The sequence below is a fragment of the Nicotiana sylvestris genome, chromosome 3 (genome assembly GCF_000393655.2).
Source record: "Nicotiana sylvestris chromosome 3, ASM39365v2, whole genome shotgun sequence".
NCBI classification, from domain to species: domain Eukaryota; kingdom Viridiplantae; phylum Streptophyta; class Magnoliopsida; order Solanales; family Solanaceae; genus Nicotiana; species Nicotiana sylvestris.
In genome coordinates, this window is record NC_091059.1 from 222,242,423 (window position 1) to 222,269,429 (window position 27,007).

Below are 27,007 nucleotides of genomic sequence, written 5' to 3' on the forward strand. Positions count from 1 at the left end.
GACTCGCCTATTAACTCCGAATTAATTTTGGGAAAGATTATGCGGGGTTGGAAAAGATTAATTAACAAGAACTTGAGGTTTTAACCCTCATTTTATAGATTCTACTTAAGGATAAGATTGAACTACTTGTAGCCATATCCGGGTGTGCTTAATCTATTAATTGTTTTAGGGATAATTCAACTAGGAAGTCTTGTTAGTCTTTGGAAGAAGCTAATATAGAATTATTACCCGTGGCTAATTAACATAAACTCGCTCATAATTGTAAAATCGTAAAATACATTGGATCATTACTTGAGTGTAATTCCCGATGCATCCATACTTGTAGACATTGATCATTTTACTTGCTTTCTAGGTTAGTTTACATTTCCGCATTTAGATATAAATATTTTTCTCAAAACAATTCTTAGTGTTTGGCATTGCATAACAAGTGATAATTCTCTTACATTCCTAATCGCCTACATATTGTTCCTTGTAGAATTCGACCCCGACTCATAGTTGGCTAAATTATATTGCATGCGACCGTGTCCATTTACTTTTTAGTAGTGGATTTGGACGTCATCACTAACCTCGACGAGGTAGCGACGAGGCTACGGCAGGGCATATACAATATAACCTGTAACAATATATAATAAAGCAAAAAGAAAATACGGCACGAATTGGAGCAGTAACTTGCAACAAAATAAATACGGAACCCAATTATCTTGCCAGTACTTAGCTATAACCCATCCTTAAGAGAGATACATTACTACAGGAATAAATCACAGCAGAAGAAGAATACATAAACAACAAATGATGCGGCGCGTATCCCGATCCCATCATATAACTAGTAACAATATGAACATTCACCCTTATTACTTCTGTTGCGGCATGCAACCCGATCCCACCAGTCCACCCTTATTTCTCCTCAATATATCACCCTTATTCCTACTGTTGCAGCGTGACACTCGATCCCACCTGTCCACCCTTATTACTCATGTTGCGGCGTACAACCCGATTCCACCAGACAATCATATTTCACCCTTATTCCTCCTATTGCGGCATGCAACCCGATCCCACTATATCAGTAAAAATCATACCATAAGAACAAGTATTTCACAATTTAGCTCAAATCCCTCTACAATATTTGTGCCTCAAACCAAAACAAACGGAAATCTATACAAGTATGAAAATTCATCAATTAATGCTACACAACGAGACCAACCAAAATGTTCCATGAAATACCGATAGGCCAACTTAAGGCAATAATGAGATACAATGAACTACGGAACATCTAATACCTTCAATAAGGAAAACAACATCTATCAAAAAGAAATTAAACATGGAAACACCAATAAGCATGTAGAAGTTAAGACATGAAAACAATATATTTGGAACGGGGAAGGGAATAGATAAATAGATAATTTGGTGGCGCATAGGTAATCGTCACCTCACCTGTACGCCACACACAAACATCAGAAGTTAACTTTTTACATGCTTATCTATCTAGTAGAATTGGTGCCACCAATCATCTAGAACAATGTCTTTTATTCCATTCATTAGTGCTAGTTCCAAAAAGTCACTGTTATCTGCGTTAAGATATGAGAAGTCACTGTTATCTGTGTTAAGATCAGCTTCAGCACAATATTGCTCGTGAATACCAGGCAAGGATAATTGACCATCTGATTCTTCTTATCCCCTCGCTGCTGTATTTGCTTCTTCTGTCATCACGAGCACTCTGTTGGTGTTGGACCCATGATTCTCCATTGTAGTTTCATCTCTGTCATAAGTGGTCAAAATTTGGCTATTTTTGTTAAGTCCTCTCAAATAATTATCCTGTTGTTCAGCATACTCTGCCTTCATAAGCTGATGTCGTTGGGAAATTGTTGTTGATTGTGAACTGTTGTAGTCAGGTTCACAACATAGCTTCTATTGCTTGAGCAACTTCTTGTTCCTCCATATTAACCCCATTCTTCCTATTTCTCTCTGTTATGTTCTTCTTTATTCGGCAGAGAACAGTATCTTGTTTAGGAATATTATTTTCCCAGAAGTAATCATCCCCCACGTAATATTCTCTCATCAGCCAATTAATTTTATCTTGCTTTGATCCTTTACTACTCCTAGTTCGATAAACATAATTTTTTCTGAATCCCACAACAGCTCCCTTACTATTCTTGATAGGATCACCGCCGATTTGGGCTTTCCATGTCCCGTTAGCGCAAGTTCGGCGAAACATTTATGTGATTCCTTCCGCTTCTTCAAAGGAGAAATAAAGTAGCCTATTTTCTCTTCAGGTTGATCAGAAATCTCCCATGGTGGCCGGTCTCCATAGATTTCCCCAAGTCGAATAGGGCATTCACTGGGCAAAGACTCACCCTTCAAAAACTTTTTCAGAAAGTAGATCAACTCTGCATCGGTAGGGTAAAATCGAACACTGGGAAGCTGTGATACCATCGACATGACGGTCTTTGATTTGCTATTATTAATAAAGAAATTAAAACAAGAAGGAGAAAAGAATCACAAGAAAAAACAACCCTTGAATTATCGATGATCTGCTAGTTTTCTTTCAATGAGTCACAGATTGACTCTGCTGTGAAAATACAGAGAGAACAAAGAAAATATAAATTCGCAGTGAAAACAGAGGGAGAAGAAAGAATGAATTATTACTACTATGGAAGAAGAACCTGAAAGAGTGCAGCAGCGGAGGCTAATGTTAAGGTTCTTTATAAATAAATTAGGTTTCTAAAATAAATTCACGCGAAAAGACTAATTTTTTAGGAAAGAACGGAGTTTAGGAAAAATAGGAAAGTATTTGATTTGATAGTGTATAAAGCTGGGTATTAGGAAAGAACACACGGTTGTTGCTTTTGACTGTAGTTTTCAGAGTATTTTTTTCGGAATTACACTCGGGGACTCTAGTTATCTTACCTCTTTTTTCATATTAGAACTTATTTATTTTAAATTTTTAACTAACTTTGTCCTATCAAATACTAGGGATTTTTAAAAGTAACAATTGATTTTACAGGGAAAAAATGAAAAATCGTTTTTTCCACTTTCATTTGCAAGTTAATTGTCAAACTCAACATTCTTTTCACAGAGAAGGAAAATCAAGTTGCTTTGTTTTTAATTTGAAGTTATTTACAGTAAAATTAAAATTTATCATTTTATTAACTGATGAGAAAAGGAAATATAGGTTGCCACAACAATAAATGCCAAAGGTGAAAATCAGAATTTAACAATATGAATTTGTATGCTTCAAGAAACACCTTTTCTAGGAAGTAACTTCACCCACCAGTAAAAGAGAATTATAGCCTCATTTTCTCTTGTTTGTTTACCTCCTTCATTCTTCATCTCCCCTTTTCTGAGAGAAACTAATACTGTTATAGAAGTCACTGCAAGCCTCCATATAGAAAGAACAAAAAATGTTAATGTTTTTATAGTGTGCATATATAAATGCATATGTTTAATGTTTGTATGTTGTGTTCCATTCACCAATCAACATTGTTATTTCACATTAAGTAATATTCAGACTGTCTGACTATGGTTATTCACTACATGAAACCAAGGGGTGTCACTTACGATGCCCTTATGATTAAAGCAAGCAATTAATTTACATTTGTGAAGTAGTTAACCACTATGTAGTAGTGAATCAATTGGTAGTAACGGTTTCTTTTGGATAACAAGAAACATCAAAAGGTGACCTGTGAACAAGTAACAGGGCAACAAGCAGCCCAAAGACTAACTCTAACTTCGATCCAAAAACAAGAACTGATTCATCAGTGACTATGGCGTTCATCTTTGATCATCAGAAAAATCAGGCTCGTCAGGCTTAAAGAGTTTAGGCATACGTAAGCTGGATTCACCAGGGTCCACCCGTGCCACCTTGCCTCTTCTGGTGTTAGCAGCAAATCTTGATGCCAATATTGTAGCTCCAAGATGCTGAATACTGCTTTCTGTTGCATGATCCGAAGCATTTCCACCGTCATAACCAGCTTCTGGATATTCATGACCATAATCATCATCTTGGTCCATCCCTCGTGAGAAGTACAGGCTTTCTTCTCTTGACAATTCCTCCGCTAGTTTTTTCCTCCGATAGCGTCTCCATGCAGCTTGTATGTAGCAAGCTCCCCATGTCCTCCATTGGTGTGAGTAGAACCGGAATGCATGCTGTAATTTCTTACTATGGAGGCGTCTGAACTGGTTTGCAACAAACTTGAGCTTTTCAGCTTTAAGTGCAAATGCTTCAACTTCTTTAAGGCATTTCACTGTTCGAGTTGAAATTGGAAGATTAACATTTGGATTAGGCACTAAGGCCCATGTTAGCAACTCTTCTCCACAAAAATCACCCTGCTTTAACGTAATGGAGTTGAAGAAGCCTGACCTTCCTCCATTAGTTGTTGAACTCTCAAGTTCACCTCTAATTATGAAAAGCATCTCATTCACCGGATCTCCTTCCCGAACAATATACGTGTCTTTCGTGTTCAATGATGAAACAAGGCATTCGCATATTGCATCTAACAACTGATCATCCATCTGGGAGAAGAAAGGGACCTGTAAAATCCAGCAAGCATGAGGTTACTAAATATGAGAACCGTAAGAAAATCTTGGAAGTTCAAAACAGATGGTTGTCATTTTTTTTTCTTTCTTAGATGAGGTCAAGACAGATGGTTTATACAACTGAAATCAGTAGAAAAGAAGATTTTTGCTATTTATTTCACAAAAGTTGAGTCTTAAAACTAGCTATGCAGATTTCGTTAACCATGTGCTACTCTATTGTTTGGTGCAAAAATGTGCGCAATAAAGAGAGCAAAGCTGCATATCCATAAACTGCATCGTAGAGCAATTGCCAACGCATGCTTAACAAGAGACCCACCTCAAGAATAGAAGCTCTCCACAGAAAGTTAAGCTACGAAGTATTTTTAGCCAACAAAAAAGGAAGACCAAACTACACGGCTCCGAATGATCGCAATGTTCCCCTTTGAGAAAGTACAAAACAATAATGACACGGAAAAACTTACACGACGAACAAGAGCCAGGCAGAGGTGCCTCTGAATCTGGCGCCTTAGATCCAAGGGTAAGGAACGCAATATTTCTTCTTCCTCTACACCTCTTGTAGCTACCCATTTATACTGAACAAACCGACGAACACGATCTTGCAGATCTTCAGGCAGTTGACGGTGCCTCATCCACTCTTCTGTGTCCCTTCTTTTAACTCTCCATTGTTCAAGTCTTGCTGTCATGGATTGTAGATAGCTCTTCACAAAATACAACAGTAGAAGCAGTGTCACTTACAAATTCAACAAGATATTCATTCCCTCTGAAGTAGTTCCCCGTTTGCACCCCCCATCCCCACCCCAGAGCCCCCAAAAGAAAAAGACGTATTTGATGGACATAACCTGGATCCTTATTTGATGAACAAGTACACAAGTCACTAGCAATGAATTTGTCAAATGTTGCTCCGACAAGGCAGTTTAGGTGCCGCACCCGTGTCGACACGACACTAGTATGGGTGTGGGTATGAGATCCTTACCGGATCTGGTCAAGTAATTTTGGGTACTTTGACCACGACGGATGAAAAATTCGAGACGAGATACAATGTGATTCCCGAAATCAAAACCACAACTAGGGTAAATTCGAATAAAATAGCATACCTTATCTAGCAAATCAAACCTTTACTTATCTATAACTTGAGGAAAAAAAAGAAAAGAAATCCACATTTTACAAGCTATACTTAAGTATTACACCAAATTTCTCATAATTTAGAGATTTACTTTTTTCTTTTTTCGAATTATTTTTAGCCAAATCCCTGCAACTGTATCCATACTAGGATCCGTATTCCTGAATCTAAGAATTTACATCTCGAAGGATCCGACCTCTATATCCGCACCTGTGTCGGACACCCGCACCCATGTCCGAGCTTCTTAGTTAATAAAATTTAAGGTCAACAGCCATAGTTGCAACCTTAACTCAAATAAGTAATTACTGTAATGCTGTGCATTGGTCATCAACAAGAAAACTTCAGCTTTGTTAAGTTGTATCAAAAGATAATACTGAACAACAATGGGTAAATAAACTATGTCATTGTCTACCATTTCAGAATCCTGCCACCTAGTAGTTCAAAAAGAAACTAACCACTTCCTGTACCACATGGTCCATGGAAAACAAGAGTTGTGAGGGCCGTCAAAAGTGAAAAATAAGAGCAGACCCAAACCAAAAAGTGTTCTCACTTTGATATCTGGAGATTAGGATAACTTCAGCAAGTTGGACACAATCATTTGCACAGATTAAACTTGGCTGTTAATTTTTTATACTTTAAGGTATGTGCATTCACAAACTTACTCAAAAGAAAAGGAGTTTCCTAACTCAAAGGAGGAGCTTTCTGTGTCCATGAACTAGTCGTACAGTCCCATGGTTTAAATTCCCATTCAGAGCAATCAACCTCACACCCCCACGCTGGAGGGGAGAGAGAGAGCACGCACACACGCGTAAAGGGCTATCAGAGTAAAATACCAAGATGCTAATGCATGGTACATGGTTAGGATATATTCAAGCAAATTCTCATTAATTGATCAAGATCAGTCCACAAGAACCAAGGGACTTAATCAACGGGCTGATACTGCTTTTGTTTTATTTTATTTTGAACAAGGACTAATAATCTTTTTTAACACTATTCCCATTAGCTATTTCGCTTACTTTATCAAGTTCATCACTTATTGACAACTCAATTGAAAACCAAGACTATTAAGTTTTCAGGTGTTTCATAGTGCATCTATCAAAAATCTAGGCTTCTTATATGATGTAAGATCTCTTCGTCTGACCTCTCTCTGTCCTTGTCAGGTATATTGAGAGCGTCTTTTACTAAATCTATATTTCTCCAAGGGTGGATGCATTCGTTGATTTTTCGACAAGTATGATTTCATGAAATAAGAAACTCAACATTGTCTATTTCAAGTTGTCCACTTTAAAGTCCAACTCCCAAGTTTTCCTCCTTTTAGTCAATATCCAGTAGCTTAAATTCATCAACGTACATCAGAGACTAAGCAATAGTGTAAAAGAATAAGAAGAAATGTGAATAAGAAAACACATCGTAATTTAGTTTTTCACATGAGAAAATACCTGCATGTTGCCTATCAGCAGTGCAAAGAAGACCAAACCCAGAAGACAAATAAGACTGGAAAAGAGCGTCTCAACAATGTTTATGCTTGTAGTTATACTTTGTCCGTATGAACTGAAAATCAAGATATTGAGGGATCCGTTAAGCATAAATCCTAATGAAATATGGAAAAAAAAACTTTTGCGATAAATATCTTGCACTTGTCACCAATATCTTTTCAGGGTGACACAAAGGACAGTGAGTTCCGAACCTTGCCTCTACCTAATTAGCCCCAGAACCACCATTTAAGCTAAACTAGTAGGTCATGGACTTTTCTCCACATTTTCCTTCAAAATGGCCCCTTAATTCATATTACCGAGGAAAGCTAAGAAAAAAAGGAATTACCAAAGAAAGTTGCACAGTTTTTTGTGTCACAATGCCATTAAATTTTCATTTTTATTTGTTCTCAAAACAGTTAGTGCAATGCACCCACATTTTTATGCCACAGTAACATCCATCTTTCATTCAGTATATAATCAAGAAATGCTTTATAAGCTTTCCATAAAGTCCTGCAGACTAACGCATGATTGGCAGGGATAAAAATTCTTCATAAGAAAAAATCAAGAGAAAATTAAATTTAACATTCCTACTATCACAAGTTCGTATACTAGAATAAAAGATGAAATGTTTCTTGCCACATTGAAGACTCCTTTCTTTTTTCTCGCAAGGAGTAAAAATTGTGGTCCAGTACTTCAACCTGACTACATGAAGTATAAGTTGCAACTCAGATACTTAAAATTGAGTGAGAGAGAGGGCTATTATTTAACAGTCCAATATCAGAACGGATATGGAAGACCAAACCTGTTGTCTAAGCCACGCTTCTCTTCAACGAATTATTATTATTATTATTATTATTATTATTATTATTATTATTATTATTATTATTATTATTATTTTGATAAGACAACGAATTATCTATATAATGGTCAAAAATCGTATGACTATGTTTATGTATATGACAAATATTAATCTTCAGCATGCTTGGTTTAAGTAAATGCACAACTCTGATGTTAGGTTCTGCTCCAACTTTAAAAACAAGTTTGCGAAGATGAAGAATTTGCTTTACAGTTTTCTGACAACAGTTGAAATAAATATTTTCTGAGGAGAGAGAGTTCTCAGCTGACTCACGAAGACTAGTTCCTGAACAACTTTTCAGGCCCTGACTTACGATCTACCCACATGTCATTTGCGAAGTATCTTTCGACCACTTGATAATGATTTATTGAGGTGCAGAAGTCCATTAGATAAAGAGTTTTTTATATTGATATGCAGACTATTTTCTAATTAAGAAAATTTAGAAAATAAATTAAGACAGAGAGACCACAAAGGATTTGATAACAAAGAGAATACCTTAGGCTCTTTAAACCCCACCATAGGCAGTAAAAATATCGATCAAAGATGCCAGCAGATGTAACTTCTTCAGTATTTGCATCACCAAACATTCCAAACTCAAAGCTTATATCGGCATTAGCATCGCAATTCTTGAACACCTCAGTGGTTTCCGACCACTCCTGACGCCCAGGTTTACCAAGTGATGAGCAATCAAGGTAGTCTTTATAACAAGCTGGAGCACCCTCCTGCTGCTTTTCGCACTCATCCTTCCAGCATGAAAAGTGCCTCTCGATAGCCATCAGATACCATATAGCTCCTAAAACCTGCACTGACAATTCAAAAACCAGATTAATCACTGATTCAATCTCCAATGAATTAGAAAATATAGTCTGAAAGGCTGCAGGTGCAACTTTTCAATCCAGCTTAAGGAGAAAAGGCAATATTATGTTATGGATCATAGCAATATCATAGCATTTATTATATCAATAACAATGAAAAAGACGTCTTCGACATAAGAAAATTTTTGCTGCTAATTTAGTTTCTTCACTTTTTCCTCTCTTTGCTAGCGCACAATCAGCAACAACCACAATATACATCACCATAATATTTCATGCAAACTCAACTGCAATATTGTAGCTACTACCACCGAAACTATTGCAACATCTGTGACCACTAAGCACCCACCTTTGTTTGGTTTTCCACCCGGTTGCTGGTACCCGCTTTGGGGCCCGACTAAATCTGAATTCGCATGGAGAAACCCTACTTCCTACTTCCACTCCACCACAACTATTTGATGGTCTAACACCCACTTACTACACCAGATGGGACTCTAACCTCCTCAAGCCCTCAAACTATCCCATATTCCGACTTCCTGATTCACTGAAAGAGCAAATGTGTGTGGACATCCTGGTACCATTATCCTTCATTTACCAGCAGGACCTCTTTTAAGGCATAAATCATGGAGATATATTTCAACAGCATTGGCGGTGAGACTTAAACTTATGATATCTATCTACTTAACTTGATAATGAGTTCTATAGTTCCACATCATTTAAAAGCTTGAGTTGCTTGGGAAATATTAAATTTAAAGCTTAAGGTTTCAGAGAAGAATTTTTTTTATTTACTTATTTAATTAGGTCTGTAATAACAACCACATAAAATAATTGGCATGACAAAAAAAAGCACTACAAAGAACTGAAGCAAACCTTATTGTTGAACTACCACTGTGACATTTTCATCAGTAGCCTAAATCAGTGACTTATAGTCCAGGAGTCAAATTACAAAAGTCTCACTGCTTCCTAAGGTGAGGTATTTTCACCATCTGTTAGGTGTTGAGAAGATCCAAATCTTGAAAAGATAATGAAAAATTGCTTTTTCATTACCAATGCTATTGATTATGCTGACAAGGATTAAATATGACAATTAAAGAAAATGTGAGTCTGGAGTGTGGATAATGGATAGATAGCTTCTAATTTGTCAGTTGAGAATATCAACGCGGGGAAGAATGCATGGAATAATGGTAGACAAAAGAGGTATCACCAAAATGTGGACTTGGAACATTACTTGTAGATACTACTTTTGTTTCTCTCAGTCAACCAATTTCCAAAGATTTTTCCTCCAGAGGACCATCACTTAAAGGCAAAAGCTTTTAAAACCTGGGAGCTTTCCCAATTATATACACAGTAGAGTTAATACCAATGACATGCTATAGCTAAACCTGTTAGCGAGCTCAGCTCATATCGGCATCACATGAGTAAGGAGTGTAACAAGCCTGTACTTTGTTTACATTGCTCCTTAAAAAGGCGATATCACATAAACTATAGGTTTTGAGGAGTCCTATCATTCGGTATTTGTTTTTAAGTAATAGAGCTTTGATTTAAGGCAACAAGGGAGGGATAGTCTAATAGTAAGACTCTCCACATCCAACCATAAAGTTGGAATTCGAGTCACAATGGGGCAAAGTGGGAAAGGGCCAATTGGGAATGGACAACAAATTGCATTCAGAAAGATTAGTTCACACCTCTCAAAACTATAATTCATGCTCTGAGAATTTATAGTTGATGAATTCAAAGCCTATAGTTGCCCTTACAATCCATATTTGGTTGAGTAATGCCCAGACCTGATTTGCAGCTTTCTTCACAGCCTGGTCCTCAAACTGGAAAAGTTTACTAATTTGAGTTTAACTGACAGCTGAAAGGTGAGGGTCAATCACAAAATCTATTTGACATGTGTCCCTTCTTCATCCGTTCTAAACTTGTCACTTTTTCTAATCGGTCAACTTCCATTCACTTTCATCCACTAAAATAAGTTGATTTTTCCCCTGCCTGCTATTGTGCGCTAGTGACACCTTTAGTCTGTCCAAAATATGTTATGTCTTGTTTATGGGTTCCTAATTTAGCTACAGGTCTATTTAATGATATCATTTCCAGATTAAAATGAGATAAGCAGAATATGGTTTATTGACTAACTTTACCTTCTCTTGTTGACAACCCGTATTCTATACTTTCTGAAAAAGGATTCCTTTTAGAGTTGTCAACTGAATTTAGGATCTGAATTTAGGAAGGGAGGTGCCTTGTGCACTATTTTGATAAAAAAGAAAAAAAAATACTATCAAAGACTGCAGAACTTACATGACCTGCCAGCAAGTACAGGAGGAGATTGTATGCTGCACCAGACCAAGCTGTCTTTGCCACAACACCTGTATTCCTAATAATCTTTGAATTTAAGGGGAAAATGACTAACAATCTTGGCACATACTGAAGCATAATAATCAAAGAGATGGCATGATTAGCATGAGTGGCGGATGAGCCATTCAATGGCATTATAAACCAAATAACAATCTGCAAAACCAAAAATAAGACAAAGTTACTATTCATCATACCACCCTCAAATTAATAAACATACTTTTCCAATAAGGCATAATAACAAAATTTGATTTCAGCCTTCAAGTCCAACTATGTTGCACAATGAAAGTATGTCACAAAAAGAAACGGTTGGGCGTGCGAACAAAAGTCACACACTGGTAGCTAAAAAGAAAAGGAAGCTACAAATAAGGTGTTGGGATAATCTTAATGGTGTGAGGTCTTTTGGGAAAAACCATGCAGGTTTGGCACAAAGCAGATAGTATCACATCATATTGAGAAATATCTTTGGGTGACAATGGTTTCGGGGGACGAGTATGAAGATAGCAGAGTGATGGCAAAAGGCTCGCTTACTACCTTTTACCAATCGCAAAGGTAAGTTGGAGTACAAACACATAAGAACCTATCCTCTGGGCTTCGGTGGCTATAAATACTCGAATAATGTGAATGGCACGACAGTAAATCTTCAAATAAGCCCATGAGGTAATGGGACATGTGAAACATAGTTCGGGGGCTTGGAGATGGACCATGTGACACTTAATTTGAGAGGAAGATTGTTGGTGTGAGAATAAAAGCCCCACATTGGTAGCAAAAAAAGAAAAGTAAGCTACATATAAGGTGTGAGGCCTTTTAGAGAAAATCAAGCAGACAATATCACTTAAACCCAGCTCGAAACCATGGATTCATTCAAATGCTAATCCAGAAGTACAACATTAAGAACAAATTATTATGATTACAACGTTGACAAAGAAACATGATATAATGTATGTAATAGACTGACTTGTGGGAGCGGGAGGGCAGCAGCAAGATCAATGGCAAAGTCATTCTTCAAGTAACGGATAGCAATCAATTTCTGATCCATCACCAGCTCGCCCTTACCAAAAACCCGGGTTTTCTTGGAAACAAAAGCCGTACGGAACTTCATAATGATCTGAAACAAGGCGAAGATATCAACCAATACGCGAAAAGTTAATATGGTGTATCCCAAAACATTATCGGTGCTCATGCAGGTTTCCCGAATAATTGGAAGCAACAAAAAAAGAGGATCAACAAATAGACCGACAAAGGAAGTGACCAAGAAAATGTGGTTCCATCTGGCAACGAACTCGCCATTTGGATCGAGAATTTGTTGCCACCAGGGCTTCTGACGGTCGTAAATTAAGGAAGGTTTGGAGAAACGGTGGAGATGGTGCTGGAGAGTGTCCATTTTTTGTTACAGAAGAAACCCTAGGACAGAAGGTCGATGATTGCCATGGAGATTTGAGTATTATCAATGGGTGGAGAAGGAAACGGAGAGCCATTACAATGGAATGCTGCATTGCGAACACGAGGAGTTGTGTCTGTGTCCCCGATATGTGCGTGCAGTTCGTTGAATCAGCGCGCCAAATCAAAACCCCCAACTCACTTAAAACAGATTAGTACTAATATCATAACGGGGAAAAGGGCTAATATATCCCTCTGCTGTGGAATATTGTTACTTTAAAATTTGGGACTTTTACCTAGTTATATTATATTAGAAACTTATTTATTAATGTTCTCTATGTTTTATAGTTTTTAATAAATATCTAGGTTTTTCTTACAAATTGTGTAGATTTCTCCTTAAAAGGCTCCCACCCCATTATTAGTGTCTTCAGTTAAGGGATTCAATTATATCCTTTCCTTTTTTTCCCCTCTCCTCTTCTCTCTCCTTTTTTTACAACAAAATTCCTTAATCTACGCCCAGAATCTCCATCTTCTCTCTTCCCACAATTGTCAATAATTTTATATTATTAAATCATCAATTGCATTGTTCTTTTGTTGGGAGACCGGACTACACTAAAAATGAAGAAATATTCAGGAATTGTATGATACATGTATCATAATTGTATTTAAATTGTATCAGATACATCAATACGTAAAATGTAATTGTATCATATTTGTATCACAATTGTATATAACTTGTAGATGGTACACTAATATCTAAAATAATACCTGATACAATACTAATAAATTAATATATAATTATCATATATTTGTAATACAAACTGTGAAATTCGTCACGATCTCACAACTGCTCATAATTCAAATACAAATTTGATACAATCCTGAAAGAATTCTTACATAATTATGATACAACTTAAAACCGACTCTAAACTTAAACTGATACAATATCGTATTATACTTGTATTAGTGTTGTATCATGTATTGTTTTAGGTACAAATTGTAATACAATTCTAAATTATGATACAACTTTGATCTTCATCTTTTTCAAGTTTCAATGTAAAACATCCACCTAGAACCAACTCTAAACTTAAATTATAATACAATATTGTATTTTAATAGTATTAGTATTGTATCAGAATTGTCTTAGGTATTGATGTATCAAATACAACTCAGATACAATTAGATATCTTTATCATACAATCGTAATATAATTCCGAAACTTCATCTTCCTCGAGTTTCATTATGAAATTCAACCTAAAACCAACTTTAATGTAGAGTGAAACTTACCAACAACTTGATTGTAGAGCAAATTTTTGAATTTCTTCTGTATTGTATAAATAAAAAAGAGATTTTGGACGATTAAAGAGAGAAATCGTATATCAACAGCTTTAGAAGAGGAGTGAGTAAGCTAGATTTTTGGGTTAGAAAGATTATGGGTATCAATGGATTTCTTACTATGGGTAAGTACAAAGAGAGGTGATGATTTTGGGGTGCAGTGGGTTTCTTACGGTGATGATTTTGGGTAAATACAAAGAGAGGTGATGATTTTGGGTAAGTACAAAGACATATATAGCTTTCCTTGGAAAAAGGAAGAGTATCTTAAATGTAAGGGATTATGTGTAATTGATACCCAATATTTAATGTATGTTTCATTTCCTCTTTTTTATGGTTTTGTATAAAACTAGTAAATATAGGTATATAAAGTAATTAATAAAGAACCTAAATAAATATAGTAAATAGGTTTCTATTATAGTATAGCTAGGTAAAAATCCCTTAAAATTTTCCCTCTGTCCATCAGGTGATCCATAATCTCCCAAATTATTTAAATTAAGTCGCTTATTCTTTTTCTTGATCCACTATTTTTGAAATAATACCTGCTTTCTTAATTGAAAAAAATAAATAAGAGAAAAAATATTAAAAGTACAACTATTAGTAAGCAAAGTATAGTAAATTGAAGAATCTAAATTAAGTAGCTTGTCTGATTTCCAAAAGTATTTGCAACATTCCAACTTTAATGAATTCGTTGCACCAAAGATATGGAGACTTTGTAAGTATTAGTGATAGAAATTGAAGTTCCTCAGAGACTTTACATTATTGAATTCAAAGTTCCTTTAATCAAATGTCTACGCATTATCCACTCTTAAGTTAGTCAATCAAACTCTATACTAACCAAACAATAACAAAATATATTTGAATATACATGTACATATATGATGATCAGCTGCATATAATATACAATAAATAACCAACTGAATTGTACGGTGTGTATATTGTTGAAAAATAAATAAAATTTTAAACCAATTCCAAACTCATTATCACAAGAAGAGAAGTGGGTGCGTTGGCAATTAAAAATAGCCATGGACAATTTGTATTGTCTAGTACCTGTAGCATTCACATCCAGTAACAGATTTAGAATTTTAAAGTTATGGGGTGCTAACCGATACAATTTCCAAAAGAAGATAAAAAAGAAATTTAATTGTGGGTGCTACTCTATATATTTTTATAATTGCCTATGCAAATTTACTACATATAATTAAAGGTTATGGGTACTTAAGCACCCACAAAAGCTAATGTAGATCCACGACTATTCATATCAATAATAATTTTTGAAAATAGTGGAGCAAGAAGAACAACAAGTAATTTAATTAAAATAAAATTAGGAGATATTGGATTACTTAACAGATCAAGGAGCAATTTTTAAAAGTTTAGTGATGGTGTAGGTAAATTTTGTTAAATAGTATAAGAATAGGAATAAATTTAATCGAATAATATAACATAGGTTAAATGTAAATAATATCTGAAAATAAAAGGCGTATATTTGACCCTTTTCCCCATTATAATTTACCTAACTGATTGAAAAGCGGTAGCTAATTTTTTTCGGTCACTCAATCACTTCTTATTGACTTGCCAGGTGTCAATTAGAATATCTTATGTAACCGATATCGATCCATAAGTTAACCTCAAAACATTGGAAAATTAACATTTACATTGTGTCCAAGAACTATTGTTTTTCTTAGTATCTCGTTGGTTCGATAAAGTCATACTAACAAATAAGAGGGAAAAGGTCCAAAAATGATTCTGTGATTTGCATTATGGTTACTTTTATCTTCCGTTTAAAGTTGGGTTTAATTATATCCTCGCCATTACAGAACTGGCACACAATTACTCTTATTTTTCAACTTAACTAGCCGAATATTACAAAATAAATAAAAAAGGTCCACAATTGCAATTGTGGATTACAATATTATCCAAACTTGTCTCTTTAACTATTTTTGTTCACGAGTTATTTTATGTTGCTTATATTCACAGCATTTGTTTGATGTGAGATATAGGCTTGCTTATAGTTAATTCAGTTTGAAAGATTTTAAATATTCCTCTATAGTGTACTATTAAAGTTTACTATTTAAATAACCTTCCTATAAGAGTCTCAAGCTCATTAATTCAAAAAAAAAAAAAAAAAGGTTCCATACTGTTTATAAAAGGATAATTCCTCTCGGTTTTGATGTATTTTAAATTTTACTGTGATAAAAATGTTATACTATATTAAACCTCTTTGTTATTTTTTTGGAGAAATATCAGGTATGTCCATTTATAAGTAGCTTATTACAAAAATCGGTTAATTCATAAAATATATTAGCCAAATATTAGTCAATTAGCTATTTGTAGCCAAAAAGGTCAAATTTTTGCTTTCTTTCGAATGAGTGTTATTAGAATAGATTGGGTACATCTTAAGAAACTTGAATCTCAGTTTTGGGATAATGTGGTGGAGTTTTGAGGTGGTTTGAATTGGAAATTCAAAGTAGAAGATGAACACAAAAAATGGTTGGTGTATCACACTGTGTATCACATGTCTATCCATGTATACCTGTGTGTAGATACATGTATCACAGAAGAATTTTTTGAATTCGATTTTAACTACGAATTTGATACTAAAATCAGTCTAAATCACTTCCAATCTTTCTCAAAATTTGTATATTCAGATGTTTTCAATGAATCTCAACTGCACCCATTGAAAAAAGTTATTTTTTTGCTTAGATTTTTGGAACATTGTATATATATATATATATATATATATATATATATATATATATATATATATATATATATATATATATATATATATTTTTTTTTCTTATATTTCATCACTTTATTTGCTAACTCATCCATGAAATTTTCTTTCCGGCTTGCATCTGATGCTATTAATCACGCTTGAACATATGGAAGGAGATTTTTGTGTGCAATTCTTGGAGAGAAAGAACCTTATTTCTTTGGGTTTTCAATTTTTATATGTGCTTGGCTAGTTTTGGTAAGTCTATGATTAACGGCTAGAGGTTGGTAAGTTGGTACTATTTTGGGACATTTTTGTAAGATTTTTCCTATTTTTTATACTTAATAAAATATATTTTTAATAAAAACGCTATTCAACTGGCAACAAAATATATATATATATATATATATGGAAAGTACCATCCATCTGAAATTTAAAGATGACAAAATATTGACCATTTTACCATTGTTTCACTTATTCATTTCTTCTACATCAAAATCGTTATTACACAATTGTGTCCATAAGTTTGTCATAATATATTTTTATAATATTTTTTTTTCATTGACAAATGTGGGGAGAATATTTTATCTCTTTTACTTTCAATATATAATTTTTTTTTGTGGAAATTAATTTGCTCGAGGGCAATTTCCAAACATAGGCCAAAACTACACCATTTGGACCTTATATTAGGCCAAATTTTAACCGGAGGATACATATAAATATATTTTCAATGTACAGTGATAAATTTGATTTCGTTTTTTTATTTTTAATGATTTTTTAGCCGAGTTAGAAAATAAAGATGAATGCGTATGTTTTGTAACGGTGAGCATAATTGACCCCAATTTTAAACAAAGGGCAAATATATATTTGCAGACCATAAAGGCAAATTTTCTCATTTCCTCATTATTCAATGTTATTAACTTATCCGCTTGATTCTTATTTTTCACTTTTTCTCATTTAAAATGAAATTTATTCGTTGCATAACTAAGTTCATAAGAAAAATAAGAAAATATCATGATGAGGGAAGGTAATTAATTTTCTTATTTCACATCTTATAAGTAGGGGTGTTAGTGTATGGTATTTTAAAAACCGATTGAACCATTCAAATTGAACCGTAACGAGCCGAGTTTTGGATTTTTTTTACCAAAACTATAAGTTTCGTTATAAATATGACACTACATACACTTGCAACATCGAAAAATACCTAACCAAATCGATAGTTAGATAGATCTTTAAAATACCGAACCAAACTGAATGGTTTCTCATTTTTTTTTTTTGTTTCTCATTCTTCTACTATATTTTTTCTAAATTTTAGAGTTGCCTCTTCCAGATATATGATAAGACAAATAAGTGTTAAATACATTTCAGATTGTTTCGTCCAACAAGAAAGTGAACACCCGGGGAGTTTTTCTTCAACTAGTCAAACAACCAAGCAATACCTGTGAACACACAAAAGCTATAAAAAGAACGTGTTTTAATAGTAAATATTTTGCATCATCTGTAAGGATCTTGTTTACTATATTAGGCATATCCATTTAATTGTGAGAAATCAGTTCTCTGATTATGAATTCGCAAGTTCCACTTGTTGGACTTTAAGCCATTGGGCTTTAAAAGAGAAGAAGTGTGAATTGGAAATGGAGGGAAATAAAATGGAGGGAAAATGAAAATTTGAAGAAGTGAACTTTTGTCTTGCACTTTGTCCCTCATTGGTGAGGGACAATCACATTTATGTGCTTATATATAGATTCACTTCTTAAAGCTCTTAAAAGGAGTTGAAGAGAATGAACCCTCGCGTCGTCGTCGCTCGCTCGGCTTCGGCTTTGGAAAACGATCGATAAGATTATTTTTGGACAAAATTTATTTAATTATTTAATAATTAATTAAATGCCAAATCACTGCTGAACGTTCAGAGGGCCTCACTGGCCGCGGTTCTGCCGCGACCGCGGTAGAATCGCGGCAGTCAGATTCAGAGAAGCTCTCTGGCCGCGGTTCGGCCGCGATCGCGGCAGGCCGCGTATTTTCTGAAAAGGCACCTTTCCAGACACCTCTTCTGATATTTGCCTATAAATTATGTGGCAAGGCTGCATCTTCCAGATACGAAAAAGACTCTAGAACTTCTTTCTTTCTGAATATACTGCATCCTAATTCGCAGTCTCTCTCTCTCAAATTCGTAAGTGTGATTTTGCTCCGTTCTTTGAGTTCGTTGGTATCCTGCAGTTTGTATTGCCACTGTTGCAGGAAGGTTTATTCCGTTTTATCCTGGGAGGATTTAATCTATTACCTTGGCAACGTGTGAGGGGGTTAAAATTCCTTAAGGACGCACAAGAAAATTGTGGACTCGGAAAATTTCTGATTCTTTACTATTTGATATATTTCTTTATTCTTCTAACAGTTTCCTGAATTTCCTGAATTTTGTTTTAACTCAGTAATGTTCACACCACTAACCATTATGGAACATGCATTAAAGAAAATATTTTCTATTGATGAGTTTTCCTGATCTGTATTTATTAGTGGATTCAACGCTGATTTTGTTATGATCTTTTATATATGGGGAAGCCCTATGCGAAGTAGAACTTCACCATTTACTGTTCCTGCTCCCAAACCTGGTAGAACAGAGATCATCCAAATGAAGAATTTATTCAGCAACGCAAGACCTTTCATTGCAGCAGTCTTTCTGCAATTTGCTCTAGCAGGATTTGACATCCTTTCAAAAATTGCTCTGAATGAAGGATTGAGTTGCTACGTATTTACCGTCTATCGACATGCAGTGGCCACTCTCATCATTGCTCCTTTTGCGATATTTCTAGACAGGTATATATGCCTCTCTCTTCCCGTGTTCATTTAACATGTTTGAACTTCGATTCTAGCATCAGTAAAAGAAAGCCAAATACAAAAAGTCACGTCTGCTTGATTATCATGTCTTTTCACAGGAATACATGACCAAGAATGACTTTTGCAATATTTGCTAAGGTCGTAGCTCTTGGCATACTAGAGAGTCTCAAACACTAAAATCAGTTTTTTTCTCCAAGCAATCAGTGTCTAAACATTTTTGTCTTGATCAATAGGCCAGTCATCGGCCAGATTTTCTACTCTCTAGGCTTGAAATACACAACCGCAACTTTTAGTGCTGCAATGGGAAACATTCTTCCTGCCATTACTTTATAATGGCCTGGATATGCAGGTAAACTATAGCTTGTCTCGTTCAGATACGCACTCTGTATTTTTAAATCAAACAATTACATTTTGTTCTCGAACGGTCAACGTGATCAATTTAAGACCAAATAAATCATGTTCATTAGAATTACATATGGAATAGGATAACAAAATCAGAATGCTCCACTGAGGGGAATTAATCTCTATGAAATGGATAACAAACCATCATCAAAAGATTTAGGGGCCCCTTTTCAATCAATTTATTTACCCTTGAGATATGCTAGTAGTGAAAAAAACTAGCTATAACCAAAACTAGGTGGATCAATTCCTTTCATACTGAAGTAAAGACTCAGTAAGAAAAAGAACAAAATATAGAGCGCGAGAGGCAATGAAAATTATGTAAAGGAGGAACTCAAAATATTCTGGCAATTATACCCACTCTATGAGTCATGCTTTGACATTCTAATAAAATCAAAACAAGTTTTCACATCCTTCTTTGATTTTAATTCTTGACAGATCTTAAGCTTCTCTCTCTGCGTTATCTTGTTAAAGTATTATGCTGATAAATAAGATTACAAAAGGACAGATTAATGCTATGTGAGATCTAGAATATGGAATTAGAGATCTCTATAGGCCTTCTTGCATTATATGGGTTCGTTTAGTCTTTCTAATACACTGTGTATTAAGGAGTATTTATTGCAACTGAATTTCGTTTTACACATGTTTTGTTTATTCTAGACTTGAGAAGATGAAGCTTAAAAGCATTCGCAGCCAAGCCAAAATAATTGGGACAATTGCTGCAGTTGGAGGAGCCATGATCATGACGCTGGTACATGGACCACTTCTTGAACTTTGGACAAAAGGAAAGCCGAATCATGAATCTCAAAGTGGTGGGGAAAATCCAAATTCAAATCATCTTATCATAGGTGCCATCCTGATTATAAGTGGATGCTTGAGTTGGGCCGGCTTCATAATTTTGCAGCTAAAGATATACTTAGTTACAAATAAGTTGTTAGAAATAAGCAACAAATCTGACTCTCGTATCGCTCTATGCCTAGGCAATCACATTGCGGACCTATCCTGCTGAGCTCTCGCTCACTGCGTGGATATGTTTGTTGGGAACAATTGAAGGAGTTATAGTAGCAATGGTAATGGAGAGAGGAAAGACAACAGTATGGGCCATACATTGGGATGCTAAGTTTTTAGCAATTGTATACAGTGTAAGTCAAATTCACGCCGATTGATCTAATCATCCTTTTTCTTTTCTGATAATGGTATATATAGACATTAATATAACGATCAACTTTTCCTAACAACTCTAGGAAGAGAAATATTTCCTCTGCAACATGAGATAAGTGAGAAAAGAATCGAGAAGAATAGTTTTTCAAATCACTCATAAATTAAAAGCTAGCTCCTCACTTAACATGTCTCAAATCCAGGGAATATTTTGTTCAGGACTCACGTATTATATACAAGGAGTTAGTAATGAAAAACAAGGATCCTGTTTTCCTGACAGCGTTCAATCCATTAAGCATGGTTATTGTAGCTGTAATGAGTTTATTCATTCTACGCGAACAAATGACCCTCGGAAGGTAATTCTTGTAACCCTTAAAAGTACTCTTATAATAGTTGCGACCAACACTAAACGAATGTAACGCTTTTTTGCAGGATACTCGGTGCTATTGTCATTGTTTTAGGCTTGTACATTGTCCTGTGGGGTAAAAGCAAGGATAACGGCACGGACAATAGATCTCCATCAACAGATGAACAATTACCAACACAGGAACAAGCAATTGGCCTCACAATCTTGGATAGTAATGTAGAGAAGAAGGAAGAACATGGCGGAGAAGATACGTAGATGGGGAGACTTGGGGAACCACTGTAGTAAAGAGAAAAACACACCACTTAACCCAGAGAACCTAACCCTACAAATAAACAATCTCCATCTTCACATTAAAGCCAAAATATTTCTTTGAACCTGCTTAAGTTTAGGGTGAAAGCATAGTCATTAAGGAGAGCATTTAAAGATGGGTTTGAGGATATTTCCAGCAAAATATAGGCTACCCTTTGTAAAAATATGCATTTAAAGAAACACACACTCTTCTTTGAACCTGATGGACAGGTCGGATTAAATTGATAGCAAATGGCAGCACCTCATTTCAGAGTAGTACTTTTTGTTGGTTTCTCCTATGTGAAGATAAATTTGGAGTGGTCCTATTTCTTGGTAAGTATTTTGATGTGAGTACCTTAATTACTCCATAGATGATCTTTGTTTTTGTTTAATCTCCATGATAATCCCATAAATTTTGTTTAGTTTGATTTTGGGATCAAATTGTTCTGCATAACATGATTAGAGATGGAAGCAATGGTAGCAAAGTGAGGGTGGTTCTTCCGGAATGTTAAGACAATTATTTATTCAACCGTTAAGTCAATTATTAACCTTAGCAATGCTGTAGTGGTAGTCACTTTTCTTTGGTCTATTCCAGGTAATAGGGAACCCTATTTCCCTCATTGACAATATACTTTATTTCAAATAATGTTGTGATTATCATTCTCGATAGATTCACAAGCATTGTATACTATAGGTATGCAAAATGTGAATTGTGTGCCTCCAAGGTATCCAAAATATATAATGCTATTGGGTAAGGAAAACCGGAGTACATTCCCATATTAACTGTATACTTTATTTCAGATAATGTTATGGTTCTGTTCTTGCATAGGTTCACAGGTAGTATTATATACTATTGATGTACAAAAATGTGAATTTTATGCCTCGAAAGTATCCAAAATATATAATTCTATTGTAAATTTTTTAGGGGCAAAATTTATAAATAAATACCAACTGATTAAAATATTTTAGATCGGTTGATTAATTATGAAAAATCTCAAGTTTTGACGAGGTTCTACTCGTCTTATATGACTTTCGATTCAAATTATAATTAAATACAAGAATAAGGGATCTCCTTGATATGAATCCCTCTTGAGGGATAGAAATAATCAGGAGTACCATTATGTTAATAGCTATTTGACTCATGGTAACACAAAACATGACAAGGTTAATTGATTTTATGATCAAAAAGTTTAGAAGGTGAAGGATTTCCTTATAGATGACCATTGCAATCGATAAAGGCTTTCTTTAAATCTAGTTAAATCATCATGTAAGCATTGTTACCTTATGTTTTCCTGGTTAATGACATCTTGGACGATAATTGTATTGTCTGAAGCTCTTCTATTTTTTTTTTTTTTTAACTAAGTTGAGTTTGGGTTATAAGTTAAAGTAATAATGGGCTAATCCAATTAACAAATCACTATTTGTGATTATTTTATGCAGCTTCTTTCTTTTTGTTCTTTCTATCGTGTTAAATGAGTAACTTCCATTACTTACTTTTTAACTTTGTCATTTATTCAAAATCATGCTTCTAGCTTTCACAAGCATAATATTTATAGTATACTTACGGTATCTAGACAATTACTATGTAGTAGTAGCTCATAATATCAAAAGTAATAGCAATATATCAAGTGAGATTCTCTTCCATACGAATTGAATCTTTCTGGGCTTAATAACTGAGTGAGGACAAGACCATCAAGTTGCTCGTTTTTACTGTATAAACAACAAAATAATAAGCTATTGAAATTGATAAATACTTTATATATAACTATATCACTTCACTTACAAGTCGTAATGTGTTGACATTCCATGATGGACATTATCCTATTGGTGATGACTCCCGGATGGACCACCGTGATTCAACATACCAAAACTACGCATATTCCAACTGGGTGTGGCTTCATAACTTGTAAAATTCATATATGGACAGTACCCTGTAGAATATATGAGTGTTAATACAAATTCAACACGACAAAAATAAACATTGTAACACAAAGGAAAATTGAAGTTTACCAGTCGTCTTATGGATTATGTAAAGTAGGAGAGAAATTATTTCTTCGCTCCTCGTTCGCCCGTGGAGATAAGTTTAGATCCGTCCAAACTCTTTCAAATGGAACTTGTTGGGCTAAAACTGCTCCAGAATAACCACCTGATGATTGATGGTTAACCCTGCTTTGCGCAACATCATTATTGCGAATGTCTTCAACCTTCACGTATTTTTATCAAAATAAGTTCTTGGTATTCATCCGGAGTCTACAAAAAATCTCTCAGAGTTTCATCATCCTCGATGTTAAACTCAGCATAACAAGCAACCCCTTGCGGAGTCACAAAATACGTGTTTACCGTGAAAATGGTAATAACAATTAAATTTGTAAATGAGATTCTAAAAATACGTGATCTATTCTCGAGCTAGTTGTTAAAGCAGTTAATGCTAAGAACGTGAAGTATAATGATGAAATACTAGCTAAAACGAGGCAGTAATCAAACCGAAGGGGCCTGTTGCCCGGGCGCAAAAATGGTCGATGGGACCTCGGGGTCGGCATTAGTATCGATCTCGAACTATCGGGGACAGTCGGGGATGGGATAGCTGTTAAAGATATAATTAGATAGGGCTCTTTCGGCCAATATTAAGCTATAGAATGAAGAACAAGTTCAGAAAACGATGAATGCCAAAGCGGCCTTGGGCCAGTGAGAATGAGGAACATAGAAGAAAAGAGAGAGAGAGAGAGAGAGAGAGAGAGAGAGAGAGATTATTGCACTTGTGGAGAAATGGAGCAACATCAGCCCTTTACAAAATGGCATGGGTTCCTCTTATATAGGCGAGGGAACATGATATGGTACAGAGTGCATTAAATGTAAAGATACGAGGATGAGACGGTTAGACAAGACACCAAAGCCTATTGATTCTAGCTGCTTGCCTTGTGTCACGACCCTAAACCCGAACCCGGTCGTGATGGTGCCTCTCGTGAAGACAAAGCCAGCCAATTGAACCAAATTCTCATTTTTAAATAGTTAAATAGCATAAATAGCGGAAATATAGATAACAAAGCGAAAATCCAACCCGACATAGCCCTAACCGGGGTGTCACAAGTCATGAGCATCTACGAGTCATAATACAAGTCTGCTAGATCCAATAACTAGTACAAATGTTCAAAGGAATAGAAATGACAAGATAATAGAGACATGGGGCTGTGGACCTCAACAGCTACCTCGTAATCCCTGAAAGCCGCCTGGAACTGGAGGAATCAACACTCAGGAGCGGAACTAGCAACGCCTGAATCTGCACACATGGTGCAGGGAGTAATGTGAGTACTCCGACCCAGTGAGTAATAAATATAAATAATGACTGAAAGTAAGAAATCACGAAAAACACAAGGCATTTCATACTGAAGCAGTAAGATCACTTAAAATAGTAAAACAGTGAGAAGTCAAGTGAAAATTCCTTTTTCAATAAGTAAAACAAATAATCAACCGGTAAGTAAACAAATATAAATCCGCCCCTCGGGCACAATATCAACAAAACCGCCCCTTGAGCAACATCTCAGAACAGTACCAGCCCATCAGGCTCAATATCAGAACAATGCCAGCCCCTCGGGCTCAATATCAGAACAGTAACAGCCCCTCGGGCTCAATATCACATCACAATGGGTACCCGCGCTCACTAGGGGTGTACAGACTACGGGATGTGCCCCTTACGACCCAAGCGCAATATCAAGCCATCTTGTGGCATCAAATCTAGGCCCTCGACCTTATGTCACTCAAGCCACCTCGTGGCATATATATGTATCTCAGGCCTTCAGCCTCATATCAGCACCAGTGTATCCTCACAACTAGGCCCTCGTCCTTACTCAGTCCGAAAATCATCACAAGCCCCTCGGGTAATAGTAAAACAGTATTTCTCAGCCCAAAACATCATTTAAAATATTATTTAAGTCTCAAAACTAAGTAAAAGTGACTGAGTAGTAAAACAGTGAAAAATATCGGGACTGAGTTCGAATAATAATTCAAAATAGTGAGGAAATGGCAATAAAAATCCTCGAAGGGTTCAAATAGTTGGCGTGAAGCCCAAATATGGCGTTCAGCCCAAATAATGATGATAGCAAATAAGTTTCAGTCAAATGCGCGGTAAAATCATCAACCGGAATGGACCAAGTCACAATCCCCAATAGTATACGACCACACGCTCGCCATCAAGCATGTGTCTCACATCAATATAGCACTACGATGTGCAATCCGGGGTTTCAAACCCTCAGAGCATCATTTACGATCATTACTCACCTCGAACCGGCTAAATCCCTAGCCCACGACGCCTTTGTCCCTCGAATTGGCCTCCACGCGCGTCAAATCTATCCAAAATCAGAACGAATACATCACAATATGCTAAGGGGACAAAGCCCAAGCGAAAACAATCGAAAATACCAAAAATCCCGAAATTAGCAAAACCTGAGCCTCGGGCCCACTTCTCGAAACTCGGAAATTTTTACATCAACGGTTCCTTATCTCCCCACGAGTTCATACATATCAAAAGTTCTCAAATCCGATCCCAAATGGTCCTCCAAATCCCCAATTAGAATTTCAAAATCCTAAGCCCTATTTCTTCCATTTTTAGCAAGACTTCAATGATTTTCTAGGTGTATTTCGCAATATAAACGAGTTTTAGGTCCGAAATTCTTACCTCCAATCGATTATCCTTGAATACCTCATTAATTTCCTTCAAGAACCTTCAAAAATGAGCAACTATGAGTGAAAATATACCCAAAATCGCGGACAAGAAGACTTAAAAACATTCTGGCCAGGCTTCATCGAGTTGTACCTTGAGCTGTGCAGGTTGTACATCCTCTTACCATTTTCCCTTGCTATATACCTTCTGTTAAAACGCCCATAACCCCTTGTGAAAATATCTAAATGACCAACGATTTGACAATTTAGAAACTAGACTCGAAGATCTTTCATTTGATAGGTTGTACACTATATAACTCTTTATATATTCCGAGATTTGAGCTTCTAAAGTGCATCAGAAAATTCTGTCGAAATTGCTCAACCAGCCAACTTCGATCAATCATAACTTTCTCATAGAATAACCAAATCATGAATGGTTTAACTTTCTGGAAACTAGAATGCAAGGACTATAACTTTAGTGTTTTGCAATTTTTCTGATTCCTTATAGATTACAAGATATGAGCTTCCAAACTAGACTCCTCGCATCAGAAAGTTTCTGGTGCACAGCTGAAGCTAAAAAGAATCTGCAACTTTTCCAAATATGAAATAGTCCGTTTAACCACCCAAAAATCACCCGAGGCTACTGGGACCTCAACCAAATATGCCAGCATATCCTATAACATCATTCAAACTTGTTCCAACCTTCGAAACGCTCAAAATAATATCACAACACC

General features: G+C 35.6%; 1 protein-coding gene and 2 pseudogenes across 1 annotated transcript; 1 reads left to right on the top strand and 2 right to left on the bottom strand.

The window, feature by feature from the left end:
• Positions 1-1,145: 1,145 nt before the first annotated feature.
• LOC104243138 (NAC domain-containing protein 78-like) lies at positions 1,146-2,648 on the bottom strand (annotated as a pseudogene).
• An 897-nt stretch (positions 2,649-3,545) lies between these two features.
• LOC104243137 (probable cyclic nucleotide-gated ion channel 16) lies at positions 3,546-12,717 on the bottom strand. The gene is made up of 6 exons (XM_009798287.2): positions 12,104-12,717; positions 11,092-11,301; positions 8,480-8,784; positions 7,093-7,204; positions 4,995-5,231; positions 3,546-4,527 (listed from the first exon to the last, which is right to left on the bottom strand). Exons 1-6 carry the CDS (start codon positions 12,527-12,529, stop codon positions 3,769-3,771), a joined length of 2,049 nt encoding a protein of 682 aa, XP_009796589.1. The 5' UTR covers positions 12,530-12,717; the 3' UTR covers positions 3,546-3,768.
• Positions 12,718-19,133: 6,416 nt separating this feature from the next.
• On the top strand, positions 19,134-21,943 carry LOC104243139 (WAT1-related protein At2g37450-like; annotated as a pseudogene).
• The last annotated feature ends 5,064 nt before the right edge of the window (positions 21,944-27,007 follow it).

Coding starts and splice junctions, on each gene's coding strand:
- LOC104243137 (XM_009798287.2), bottom strand. CDS start 12,529: ATGGACACTCTCCAGCACCATCTCCACCGTTTCTCCAAACCTTCCTTA. Junction 11,302..12,103: donor CTGCCCTCCCGCTCCCACAA/GTCAGTCTATTA, acceptor TTGGTTTTGCAG/ATTGTTATTTGGTTTATAAT. Junction 7,205..8,479: donor TGGGGTTTAAAGAGCCTAAG/GTATTCTCTTTG, acceptor CTTGATTTTCAG/TTCATACGGACAAAGTATAA.